The sequence below is a fragment of the Oxyura jamaicensis genome, chromosome 2, assembly GCF_011077185.1.
Source record: "Oxyura jamaicensis isolate SHBP4307 breed ruddy duck chromosome 2, BPBGC_Ojam_1.0, whole genome shotgun sequence".
Classification (NCBI taxonomy): Eukaryota; Metazoa; Chordata; class Aves; order Anseriformes; family Anatidae; genus Oxyura; species Oxyura jamaicensis.
In genome coordinates, this window is record NC_048894.1 from 120,960,521 (window position 1) to 120,972,843 (window position 12,323).

The window sequence follows — 12,323 nt, forward strand, 5'->3', positions numbered from 1 at the left end:
TGTCACTGTGGAGAATTCTCAAAGACAAAAAGTTGGCTTCAATGATAAGTCCTCCTCACAGAGAGCAAAGAGGTTAAGAAGAGACTGAAAATATATTCTCTTAGATGTGGGAGCAGTTCTTGAAGAGCTGCTGCCTGTGGGCAGCCCCCGCAGGCTCAGTTGGGGAAGGACGGCATCCCGTGGGAGGGACCCCACGGGGAGCAGGGGCAGAGAGGGACCATGAGGGAAGGGTGGAGATGAAGCATCAGGGACTGACCGCAGCCCCCATTCCCTGTGCTGCTCAGGTGGAGGATGTCAAAGAGGGTGGTTGGGGGCAAGGTACCTTTAGCTTGCTTTTAGTTTCTCACTCCTCTACTGTTAGCAATAGGCAACAAACTATATTAATCTCTCTATGCTGAGTCTGTTTTGCCTGTGACAATAAATGGTGAGTGATTTCTCTGACACTACCTCAGCTCACGAGCCCCTTTTCATCGTACTTTCTCTCCTGGTTCATTTGAGGAGGTGGAGTGAGAGAGCATTGTGGTGGAGTTTAGCTAGCCATCAGGATGAAGCTGCCATACATGTACAAACCTAAGTTGTCTCCTACTAAACAAGTAAATAGCTTAGCAGATCCCTCACAGAGTATTAAAGTATTTGGTCTACTGTGTATCAAATGCTTATGTGACAGATTTTTGGATAATTGTGGCTTGGTTTTAGCATGATTATTATTAACCAAATGAAAATTGGTTGTGACTGCAGTTTGAGTGCCTCATTAATTGTGTAACAGCACAATTCCCTTCAACTGTGAGGGTTTCACTTAGCTCATCTTGATTAACATGTGTTCAAGCAGTCTTTTATTACACGTATTCCATTGGGATTATCCTGCTCTTTATGAAAATACGATTATTCTCCAATAAGACATCCATCCCAATGTGGCTCAAAAAAAAAAGAAAAGTATTATGAATAACAGAGCTTATTTTACAATGTTTTTACTGTTGTTGTTTTGTTTTTAAATTGTTCTTTGGGGCGAGGGGGACACACACGATGGCAGAACATGAAATAGAACTTCTTCTACAAACTTGTGTTTTTTATCCTTTATATATGCTTTAACATGCTCTATAATAACTTCAAATCCCCTTCACTATTCCCACTAATGAAAAAGCAGCTGTTGGGACTGTTGACAACTAAATTATGACTGTTGTTCCTGAAGTGGGACATTAGCTGGGATTGATCTCTTACCATTTACTGGACAGTTTTCATGACATTTATAGGGTGTGCCTTATTTTTGTGTTATTGACAATGCTTCCCGCTTTAAGTTTTTAAAAAAAATCTGAAGTAACTGGGGAAGAACAGAGGACTGAAACAGATGCAAACTGACAGATCGTGTAATTTTTTTTTTCCCTTAGGAAATGTCTATGAAATTATAAACAAACTCTGTGGTCTAGAGCTCTATTGTTTAAAAAAAAAAAAAGTTTAACGTTTGTTTATTTTAAAACATTTATGGCTTGTAATTTGTTTATTTATGTACCTGTGCTTTTCCGTATCTTGCTCGAGGACTTTCTGGATATTGATTCACCAATGCTTCAAAGGTCCTTAGAGCTTCTTCAATTTTTCCCTGGAAGGTAGAGAATTTTATCAGCATTTATATCTAATTAAAATGCTGAGGGATGCATAGCCTAATAACAGATTAGTTTCTCCAAGTTAAAAAACTAAAATCCAGACTGAGAATCAAGAGTTTTCACTCACATTTTTGTTGGGATTGCCTTCTTGTTTAAAAGAAATCATTGCCATTACCTCCAAAGCAATAATATTCAATTACCATGGTTAAAGCTAGTAACTGGTTTTACTTTACTCACTTTCTCTTCGCTGACTGCAAAGAATGTTGAGAAGACAATAACCTATTATACTAAAACACAGAGTAAAGATTATATGGATAATAATTGAATCCAAATTGAATTTAACATACAGAATAAAAAGAAATTTCTATGCATAGGTAGAAATTTCATCTCTACATACTTTGTATGACCAGCTGTTTTGCAACTGTGGTTCTATGGGAAATAGGATAGACCCATCCACAGTGTATGGATATTTCTGCTGAAAGTTTTGAACAAGTACGTCCCTCGGGACTTCACATGCGCTCTGTATCTCTTCCCTGTCCCACATAAAGTCTGCAACCATTCTCAAGAATGGTGCTGACTAGCAAACAAAGATGGAAGTTGAGAAGAACCAGCTGCACTGTTAAAGAGCAACTGCCGGCAAAATTTGGCATCAGATCTTGCTGCCGCATCCAAATCTTACAGCTTTATAAATATGAGTGGATTATTATACACAACAGTCCTGCTACTTTCAAATAGTACATATGTCTGATTTGTTATTAAATGTATCCTGCTGCATACAAGACAAAGCATGATTGTTTGCATCTCACCATGAGACAAATACGGGAAAAGAGTCAGCTGACTGATACTATAGGCTAATCAGAATTTTCTGTCATGCCTTTGGTCAACTAATTGTCTAAGTAACAATAAGCATGTAAATGCTTTTCATTTTTGTATTCCAACATATAAACAAGGTTCCCAGTGAAGAGCAGCAGTAGAAGCAGCCTGAGGCTAGCCCTCTCTGAATAGTAGCCCCACCATAGACTTACAGCCCCTGTGGGGCTGCATGGATGGCAAAGTAAATCAAAATCTGCAGTCAGTCTTCTGAAAAATCAAGAATCATCTTATATCTGCAGTGATTTTGTTTGTTTGTTTGTTTGTTTGTTTGTTTACTGTACTGTGCTATAAGTGGAGTTTCTCATTGCTCAGGCATCTCAAGTTCAGGGTAGAACTAAGACCTGCAGTTGCTCTCCACATGATTTTTTTGGTTTTCATTGTCCAGTTATTAAATTTAAAACTACTAAAATTGACTGACTAATACTAAGGTCTTACTGTTCTGGTGAGAAGCAGGAACATCTGCTTCATGCTCTATGCTCTTGTATGGCAGCAGACACAATGCTTGGATGCATGCGGGAACTCCAGCAGAAACAACACGTAATACAAAGATTTTCACCTAATACTCATGAAGCATGAGTTCATACTGAAAGATCTATATTAACATGCTTCTGTTATCTAAGTGCTCTGATAATAGTACACTTCAGTATTTAAATGGACAGTGATAGGACAGATCTAGCCCTGTTCCATGTGATTACTTTAATTACTTCTTTGATTATATGAATTCAACAAAAGCAAGTGCAAAGACATGAATGGACAGACAAAATTTAAAAAAGAAAACTATCCAACAGAAATCAATCTTGAAGTACAAACATGCACCGAATATTTAATTTGTAAAAGTTATTTTCACAAAAAGTAATCTAGAAGTAATTCTCCATTTTTCTAAGCTAACTTTTATTCATTTGTGTTCACAATTTACAGCCTGAATAAAACACTCAGAACTTACTTTCTTACGTAATTTTTCTGCAGTGTCTAGTTCAGCTTTAATGGTCTTATCAAACTTGTTCAAGAGCTTTGGCTTCTTTTTCTTTTTAGCTAGAAGAAATTTAAAAATACACAGTTCATTACTTCTTTCGTATTTCACAGCAATTGTTTGTAGTAGCTTTAACTAGAGACTAGTACTGTAAAAGCACATGCCTTCAAATGAGGCAGTTTCAAAACACACTGAAGAGAAATTGACCTTACTTATTACAATCACAAAATCCTGTATGAAAAAGTAATCAGACTGAATAACTTTGCAGTCAAGTTTTTGAATAAGTATTTGTCATCTTAAACAGTCAAGATTTTTTCCAAATGGTTGTTTGACATGGAAGAACAGAGAGAACTATGTTATTTTTCCACATTTGTATGGTGTTGCAAAAAATACCATTATCAGGACATGTTAATCATTTGTACAGTTGTGCCTATATTTATTTATTTATCTATTAACACAACAAAAACAATTAAAGCCATTAAAATAGTTGATGGAAATCAGAATTACTCAGGACAGGAGCAACTCAAAGTCATGCAGTCCAACTTACTGCTGAAAACTGGTTCAACACTGAAATGTCTAATCAAGATCTCTTCAAATGATGAATTTTCCATAGCTTAGCAAGCTACCCCACATTAGCAGAACCGTAGCAGCGTGTGGCAAACCAATCTTGAAGAAAATTGTGTAAAGTAAATTGCATTTGAAGCAAATTGAAGTAAATCGTGTCAATTTAAGCAGCTATTTACTTTAGCAAAGCTCACACTTAAACAATGTCTGGTTGTTTGCATTAACTATACTAGATGTAAGAAAAATGTAGGTATACCTATAAAGGATATGACAGCAGATAACCACTTTTTTCCCATGTGCTATAGCAAAACGTTGCTTTTGTACTTCATTTAAAATATTTTTTCTGACACAAGTAAGGGAAACATTCTCTGACACAAGTAAGTTTTTGAATATTTGTAATTAGTAGCACGCATTTTTGTTTAAATTATGCATTGCTGTTCTGTTTTTTTCTCCTCTGAAAAATGTCATTAACAGCATGAAAAGAAGTAATTTATTATTTTCTATGTAGGAGTTTAAACAGGGAATGCCATAACTGGTACACGTGAAACTAAAACCAAATACTGTATAGATTAACATCATAACATTGCTGTAATGCAAGTATTTTGGATATCCACTACAAAGTATTGTAAACTAGACATATTTTATTCTGCTTCCTAAGTCTTCAGGTGAACTGCGCAGGGATGACAAGAATAGCCACACGCTGCTGGAAGCTGTGCTCATGATTCAGTAAATGACACTTTCTCTACAAGACTCTGATCCGATGTTGAGCTTTAAACAGACAAATCATTTCATCTACACAAAAAAACTCAGACAAAGATTAAGGCTTTTGTTAATGTTAAACCAATAGTAGTCCAACCCAAGCATTAGAGAGACTCAGAAGTCTGAACTGCTTCTGTATGACATTAAAAAAAAATCGATGACCACCTTTGGCTCTTTTTATGTAAGACTTCTAGTGTCATGCTCAGCACTGAACTCAGTTTGCATGTAAGTTACAATTCCACATTGAAAGAGTTATTCTTGCATTACTTTTATATTTGTGCATACCAATGCTGCAGAACAGTTTAGATACTTTTGCTTTTCAGAGGCAGGTGAAAAAGAATTAAAGAAAGGTTGAAGTAATCCTACTAAATTTCATTTACTTATTCACAAAGTTTGTATGAAGCTTTAAAGTTAAAAATGTTTTAGAATCCATAAAGGAAAGGTGCTAAAGCAGCACTGCATTAAGATTGTTATGTCCTTGTTGATCCTTGTTATAATAGAAGTGACTGTAAATTTCCAAGGCATTAGCTACCAAGAAGGTAAGAAAGAAAAAAAAGAAAAAATGAAATACGGGAGTTTACTCCTTTTTCAGAATAAACCATCAAATAGTATGGTTTAAAGCACTCATTTTCCTCCCCTAAACACTTCAGCATTTCACTGTACTGAATGACTTTGAAATTGAGCATTTGTACCAAGGCACAGAGTAACGTACTTAAGGAATACAGTTATCATGGAATCAAATTGACTGAAGATATTTTACTTTAGTTTTTTCTTTTTCCAAACAAAATTTCTGGAAAGTACCTTCCAAATGTACACTGAAATAAGGATATTAAAACTCTGTGCTAGTGAACATAGATGTGCATTGAGTAAAATGCACTGTTGTTTAGTATAGTACTACCAATTGAGATAATACAGATGATTTTCATGTCTTCTGTTCATTCCACAATGTAGTAGAAATGCATTTCAGACTGTGGCTGCCATTTCTTACTTTAATATTAACCACTTGAAAGAAAAGTGACAGATTTATTGCATTTTCATGCAGCCAAAGATAACAACAACTAAGGAGCTCGACATTATTTTGTTTCAAGTGCTCATACCCCTTGAATCCCACAGAACTCAAAGAACCAGCTCTCATTATGAGAACATGGATTCCTCCACCCCAGGACCCTGAACACAGAGTGACTAACGGGTACGATCAGAAGTTTCTGACGATGTCATTAGGCCAGAAAAAAAAAAATCTAAAAATGTTCCACCTCATTTTACTGAAATGAGAAACCATTGCTCATTCTAAGACCTGGCTTTCTCAGAGTATCTTGCAAGTGAACCTGGGAGTCTCAGGCCCAAAAGACAATAAAAGCAAACCTCCCTAAGGGCTTTTTAGCATCTTTGAGCTCAACCAACCTAAGTGGTTGGTTGATCTGTTGGTTGGTCTGTGATCTGTTGTTAGCAGGAAAACTGAGACATGCCAGTTCCCCTGACTGTACAGTCTCGGGAGCTTCCAGTTGGACATCACTGCCAAACATTCAGTTCCTGTTCTCTAAGTATGAGGCTGTACATACAAGAAATGATGCAATTAAAAAGTCAATTCCAACGGCATGAATCAAAATCTTTATCTAAAACTAGACCATTGCACAGAAATTGTGCATTCAGTAAGAGAGGACAGCTGTTTGTCAGCTTTTTAACTTTCAGCATTCATGGAAAGACACGCAGTCATTTGGTCCTTCTCAAACTTAAACACGGCAACAGTGAAGTTCCTGTGAGGCGATGGAAAGCAGCTCTCCCACTCACTGAGAAACTAACTGCCTGGAGGACAGTGATTTCCACAATGCCTCGGTTTACAAGGAGATGAGACAATGTGCAAACTCTTAGAAGTCTTTGGCAGAAGAAATAACACATCTTCCCCTCATGTCCGATTTTAGTGACATGTTGGAAGAATCTTTTTGTCACCCTCCATTACCAAGAAGCATTATTTTCCCATTTTCAGTACAATTTTACATCAACTCTAAACCAGCAGGAGATCAATGTGAAAAGCTAGAATGGAGCTGTTAACATAAATATTATTCAGCTGCTAGGCACCAGTATAACACAACAAACATTATATAATGAGCAAATATTTTCATCTACCCATTCTACTCTTATGTTAAAAAATTCACCTGGGAGCTTTCAGTATAACCATCAAGCATCCCTCTATATTAAACAGATAGCCTGCTATCTCCCTGCAGGGGTATTTTAATAAATTATACATCACCTCCTTCTAATGTAATAAACTTTTAGCAGATGTGACCCAATATATTAAATCCAGTGTTACAAAGAAGTAAACTTATTTGTTTTCAGAGGGGAAAAAACGACAAAAAAAAAAAAAAAAAAAAAAAGTAGTTATTTTCCCCATGACTTACACATTTCACCATATATAAAAACATACAATCATGCAACTGCTATGGTGACTGATAGTCCAAATTTGGTTGAGTGCTCAAGTGGTAATAATTCTTTTATATATCATATTATGGTCTTGCAAGAATAATACTGAGGATTTTCAGTAATGGCCTTGGATACAAGGATAAACTTTCTACCTAAGATTGCTGTCATACGATTGCTGAAGTCTTCCTCAGAGAAAAGTTTCCACTGTTAAACCAGCAATACAGCAAGAAACCTCACAAGAAATCACATGCTACTTCTTGCTAATAGAGAATAAACTATGGCCAGTGTTGACAAGCAATCCTATTTCCCTTCTGTATTATGACAGGGAAAAGAAGCAAAGCAAACAAACAAACAATAATTAGATGGAAAATATTTGGAGAGTGATAAACTTAATAGCTTGCAATGTTATCAAATGAATGATGATGAAATAGCTATTTTATATTACCGATTTTGGCATATTAAAGCTAAAAACATACAATAAGGCTGATGTTTTAAATTTAAAGGCACTTCGTTGTCACCAAAAACAGTGACAGCCTTTTTCTACAAAGGACACAGAAACAGCTTTCAAAAAATAATGAATGTACTTCTAGGTACTCTAAGACCACAAGCCATCAAGCAAAAAATAAGGAAAATGCAACTAAATGATTAAAGGAGATCAAACCACTTATTTTCAAAGAATAATTTAAAGATATTTACTTTAGTTGCCTAGGGTAGAGGCAGGGGGCAACTTTTTACATTTGTGTAAGCAAGAACAATGCATGTTGCTCATGCTCTTCAAGTGTCTTTTCCCCTAAACTCTGTTGCCCCAGATCACTGTTACTGACCATCTGTACTACTGCTGTTCTCTGTCTCAGCTGCATACTTCAGAAAAAAACGATTAGGGCTATAGGGCTATAAGGAGCCAGAAGAGCGACCCAAGGAACAATGAATTTATGTGACAAAGCCTCTCTCCTGTCACATAATGTCGCATGTGCCCCACACCAAAAGGTGCTACTAGAACGGAAGTAACCCTTTGCAAGAAACACTTCACCTGTTTCTACACATAATAAATACAGCACCATGATTATATCTACAATTTACATCCTGAGCAAGAAGCAATACAAGCCCAGCAGCATACCTGATGGCATAACTCTTTGTACTTTAGCTAAAACTTCATTCCTTCAATTATTACGTGAGGATGTCACCAACACAGTGACAGCTTCAAATTTAGGCAACTAAATTCAAGTTTCTCTATGTAGTAGAACCTGTAGAAACCTAGCTATTACAGTCAATGGAGCCTGAGAAGTGAGTTCATCATAATGTAGATACCTACTACATAGTTAGCTGAAGGCTCCACTGACTGCACAGATGACCATTATATATAACAGAGTTTAGACACCATCTGCACACATGTACATGTGTCTGAATTTGGAACTGAAGCCCATCCTGTCCATTCTCCACACTTACTGACTTGACATTTAAATGATAACTCTTATTCCTGCACGCTGTTTGGAAGTCAGTCGTGTGAACAATGAAAGAATCAGGAAATTATTCATTCCTTTATTTCAGTACCTAACCTCACAGAAAGCTTCAGTGCTCAGAAAGAATATCAGAGGAAATCCCTCTCAGGTCTAAATATCAAGACTGGAATATGCCATTCACTTTGAGACAGGACTAGATTTAGCACCCAATGGACTAGGATTAGAAAATTTAGCGGCCAAAGTCAAGCATATATTCACTGATGACTATCAGCTGGCATGTGTACATGTGAACTATTATTTTTTAGTTAATACTAAACACTTTGGGGGAAAGAAAACATATACTGTCTGCATTTTTTTTTTTAATTTAATCAAAAAAAATCAAAGAAGTCAGTGAAAAAAGTAATCTTGTGAGGGCACTAAATCATTTCATTGAAACTTTCCAAAATTATTTTTTGGAAAGGCATTTCCAAACTGAGTTTTCCAGATGGAAAATTGCATCTCAATGATATAACTTCAGAAAAGTTTTAAATGATTAAAAACAGTGCCTTGTGACAGAAAGCAATCTTAATTACGGGTGCTATTATTAACTGTCTCTGGGAAAAACAAAACAAAAAACAATAACATTAAAAAAAAATAAGTTCTGTAAACCTCCATCTGAAGCAGATTAAGCTTTTCCTCTTCCGCAACTGCCCAGACAAATAGAATCAGACGTAACATTCTGCAACTTCGATTTTATTCAGAGTGTGGAGGTTTTACTCAGCTGAACTCCACCACAACTGCTCTCACTCCCCCTCCTCGAAGGGAAAGGGGGAGAAAATAGGATAAGAAAAGGCTCAAGGATTCAGATAAGAACAGGGAGATCAACTAAAAATTATTGTCATGGGCAAAACAGACTCAGCATAGGGAAATTAATAAAATTTATTGCCTGAATTACAAGCTAGAGAAGTGAGAAACAAAGGCAAGAAACCAAAAACACCTTCCCCCCAGCCACCCTCTTCCACCTCCTCCCCCTGAGCAGCACAGGAGAATGGGGACAGTGGTTAGTCCATGATGCTTCATCTCCACCACTCCCTCACAGTCCCTCTCTGCCCCTGCTCCCCGTGGGGTCCCTCCCACGGGATGCCGTCCTTCCCCAACTGAGCCTGCGGGGGCTGCCCACAGGCAGCAGCTCTTCAAGCACTGCTCCCACACGGCTCCGTACCACGGGGTCCATCCCCCAGGAGCAAACTGCTCCAGCACGGGGCCCCCACGGGCGGCAGCTCCCCCCAGACCCCTGCTCTTGCGTGGGCTCCTCTCCACGGGCTGCAGCTCTGGCCCGGGGCCTGCTCCTGCGGGGGCTCTCCATGGGCCGCAGCCTCCTCCAGGCCACATCCACCTGCTCCACCGGGGGCTCCTCCACGGGCTGCAGCGTGGAGATCTGCTCCATGTGGGACCCATGGGCTGCAGGGGGACAGCCTGCTCCACCAGGGGCCTCTCCACAGGCCGCAGGGGAACTGCTGGAGCACTTGTCTAACATGGGGCAGCTTCTGGACTCTTCTCACAGAGGCCACTCCTGCAGTCCCCCTTTACCAAAACCTTGCCACATAAACCCAATGCACAGACTTGCAGGGGACATATAACTTCTTATCCATTTACAATATTTAATCCAAAAATTTGCCTGAAGAAACAATAAAAGAATGAAAGTTTTCTAGAATTTCTAGACAGACGTCTTCCAATGGGTGCATGGTTCTGTATAACTGAGCAGAACACAAGGCTTGAAATTGGTGTGAAATGCCAGGTAATTTAATTATACTAGTGTGGGAAGTGCATACAAACCAATATAATTACATGAAGTAACACGAAATAACATGAGAAAAGCGATGACTAGTACATGGCAAAAAAAGATTACATCTGGCCCCAAGTCCAAAGAAATATAAAGCTGGTAGAAATGTATCAGAAGTAACTACCAATAATACTTTTGTAATAGATTAAATTAAATCCTACCTTCCTCTTCGTGGAGGCTAGAAAAGTTAACTCTCAATTTCACACTTTCTCCTGAATCACAAAGCAGTAAGTCAGGCTAAGAAAACGCTTGTTCCAACAGAGTGAACACTGCCAACCTGATTGGTTAGAGATCAGCCTGACATCTCAAAACAATTAATACTTTGTCAGAATTGGACAAAAATATTGAAAATCATCATCACCTTTCATATTTAATACATTTTTTTTATCCTGAAGGTACATAATGCATGTAGCATTTTAACAGAGCAAGTTACTTTTAAGTGGATTTCTAATTGTCCACACTGTAAAGACTTCAACTAGTTGTTTTCTGAAATGATCATTTAAAGGATGACTTATATAACATGTAACATGAATTGTTCTGACCTTACTGACTTACTCTGAGCCTGATCTGTTTTGATCCTGAGCAAAGATACTGCAAGTAAGTGGGAGATAATATCATGCTGCTATTAAAAATCCCAGAATAATTAGTGGTTATCTCTACTTTAAAAAACAGTATGCTACATTCAAATACTTAACACAAGTCATCTCTCACTACTACTGTACCTTTTAAAAAAAAGGTCAGGATGAGATATTTTATAATTCTGTGATTTTATTCTGAACAGATAGACACGTCAGGGAACAGGACACTACAAACAGTAGTAGTGAGCTTGTTAGCTGATGTCAAACAGTGGCTGGGAAGAAATCTCACCCGAGACTAGCTCACTCAGTATTCCACTCTTTATTGCTACCCCTTTCCCTTCTTCCATCTTTTGCTCTCAGTACTATTTCCCTTTCAGTGCTCACTTTCTTTTGTTCAGAGCCTAGGAAAAGAGAGAAAGTGGTAGGGCAGGCTTATCTGCTGCACTGAAGCTCAGCACCTGGTACCCATCCTGAACACTAGAAAAGGTTACTGACACCTTGGTTGGTGTAACTTATATCTGGGAGAAAAAGGGAGTCTTCCACATAGGCTAAACTGTCTTGCCCTAAAGTTTGGAAACAGATGGTGTAGGATTTATAGTCAATGGAGAGAGAGAGAGTAGCTTTCTCTGTGATTAATAAGAGTGTCCATGTTAGCATTTCTTCTTAAACATGTCTTCTAATTAAATTTCTAGTTCCTCAGAAATAGTGAGACAATTTCTCTAGTGAGGTGGGTAGAGAATATGAGGACAGACTCTGCTTCTTATCTAACAAACTACCTCATACGTGGGTTTTAGTTGCTGTCATTGGATTTATTATTTTATTATTATTTTATTATTGTCATTGCAGTGTTTCCTGAACATGTAGTGTTCAAGGGGGATTCCCAGTGGCTTCTTCCATTTCACATCTGCTACTGTTGGCACATGAAACAGAAAGCAGCTAGGACTCTCCTTATAGTTAAATAAGGTCTAAGGACTCAAGATAAACCATGGTTTTCACTCCCATCTTGAGGACACGCTGTCCCCAGTTTTGCAACTGAAAACTGCACCAGAACAATCCTGCTGCACAGATGATATGTTGTACGTACACCAGTGGCTAAGCTTTGTTTATAGCTTTATAAAATTTTAAATAAAAATTTACAACTATAGTTATATCTATATAATGATACCTTGTTATTTCTTTCCCACATTGGCAAAAACAGGTATGTTGGGGATCCCAATGCTAAATAAAATCTGAAATTAAAACCTCTCCATGTAATGTAGTCACACAGTCATTTGTAGCAAA

At 37.8% G+C, this 12,323-nt stretch overlaps 1 protein-coding gene across 7 annotated transcripts in view; it reads right to left on the reverse strand.

Moving 5' to 3' along the window:
- The window catches only part of ASPH (aspartate beta-hydroxylase), a 113,878-nt gene that overhangs the window by 34,988 nt on the left and 66,567 nt on the right, over positions 1–12,323 (reverse strand). For all 7 annotated transcript variants that reach the window (XM_035319190.1, XM_035319188.1, XM_035319187.1 and 4 more), the window contains 2 exons: positions 3,415–3,503; positions 1,508–1,594 (listed from right to left, as the gene is read on the reverse strand). In XM_035319190.1, the coding sequence (XP_035175081.1) occupies positions 1,508–1,594; positions 3,415–3,503 (176 nt within the window). The remainder of the gene's footprint in view (positions 1–1,507; positions 1,595–3,414; positions 3,504–12,323) is intronic.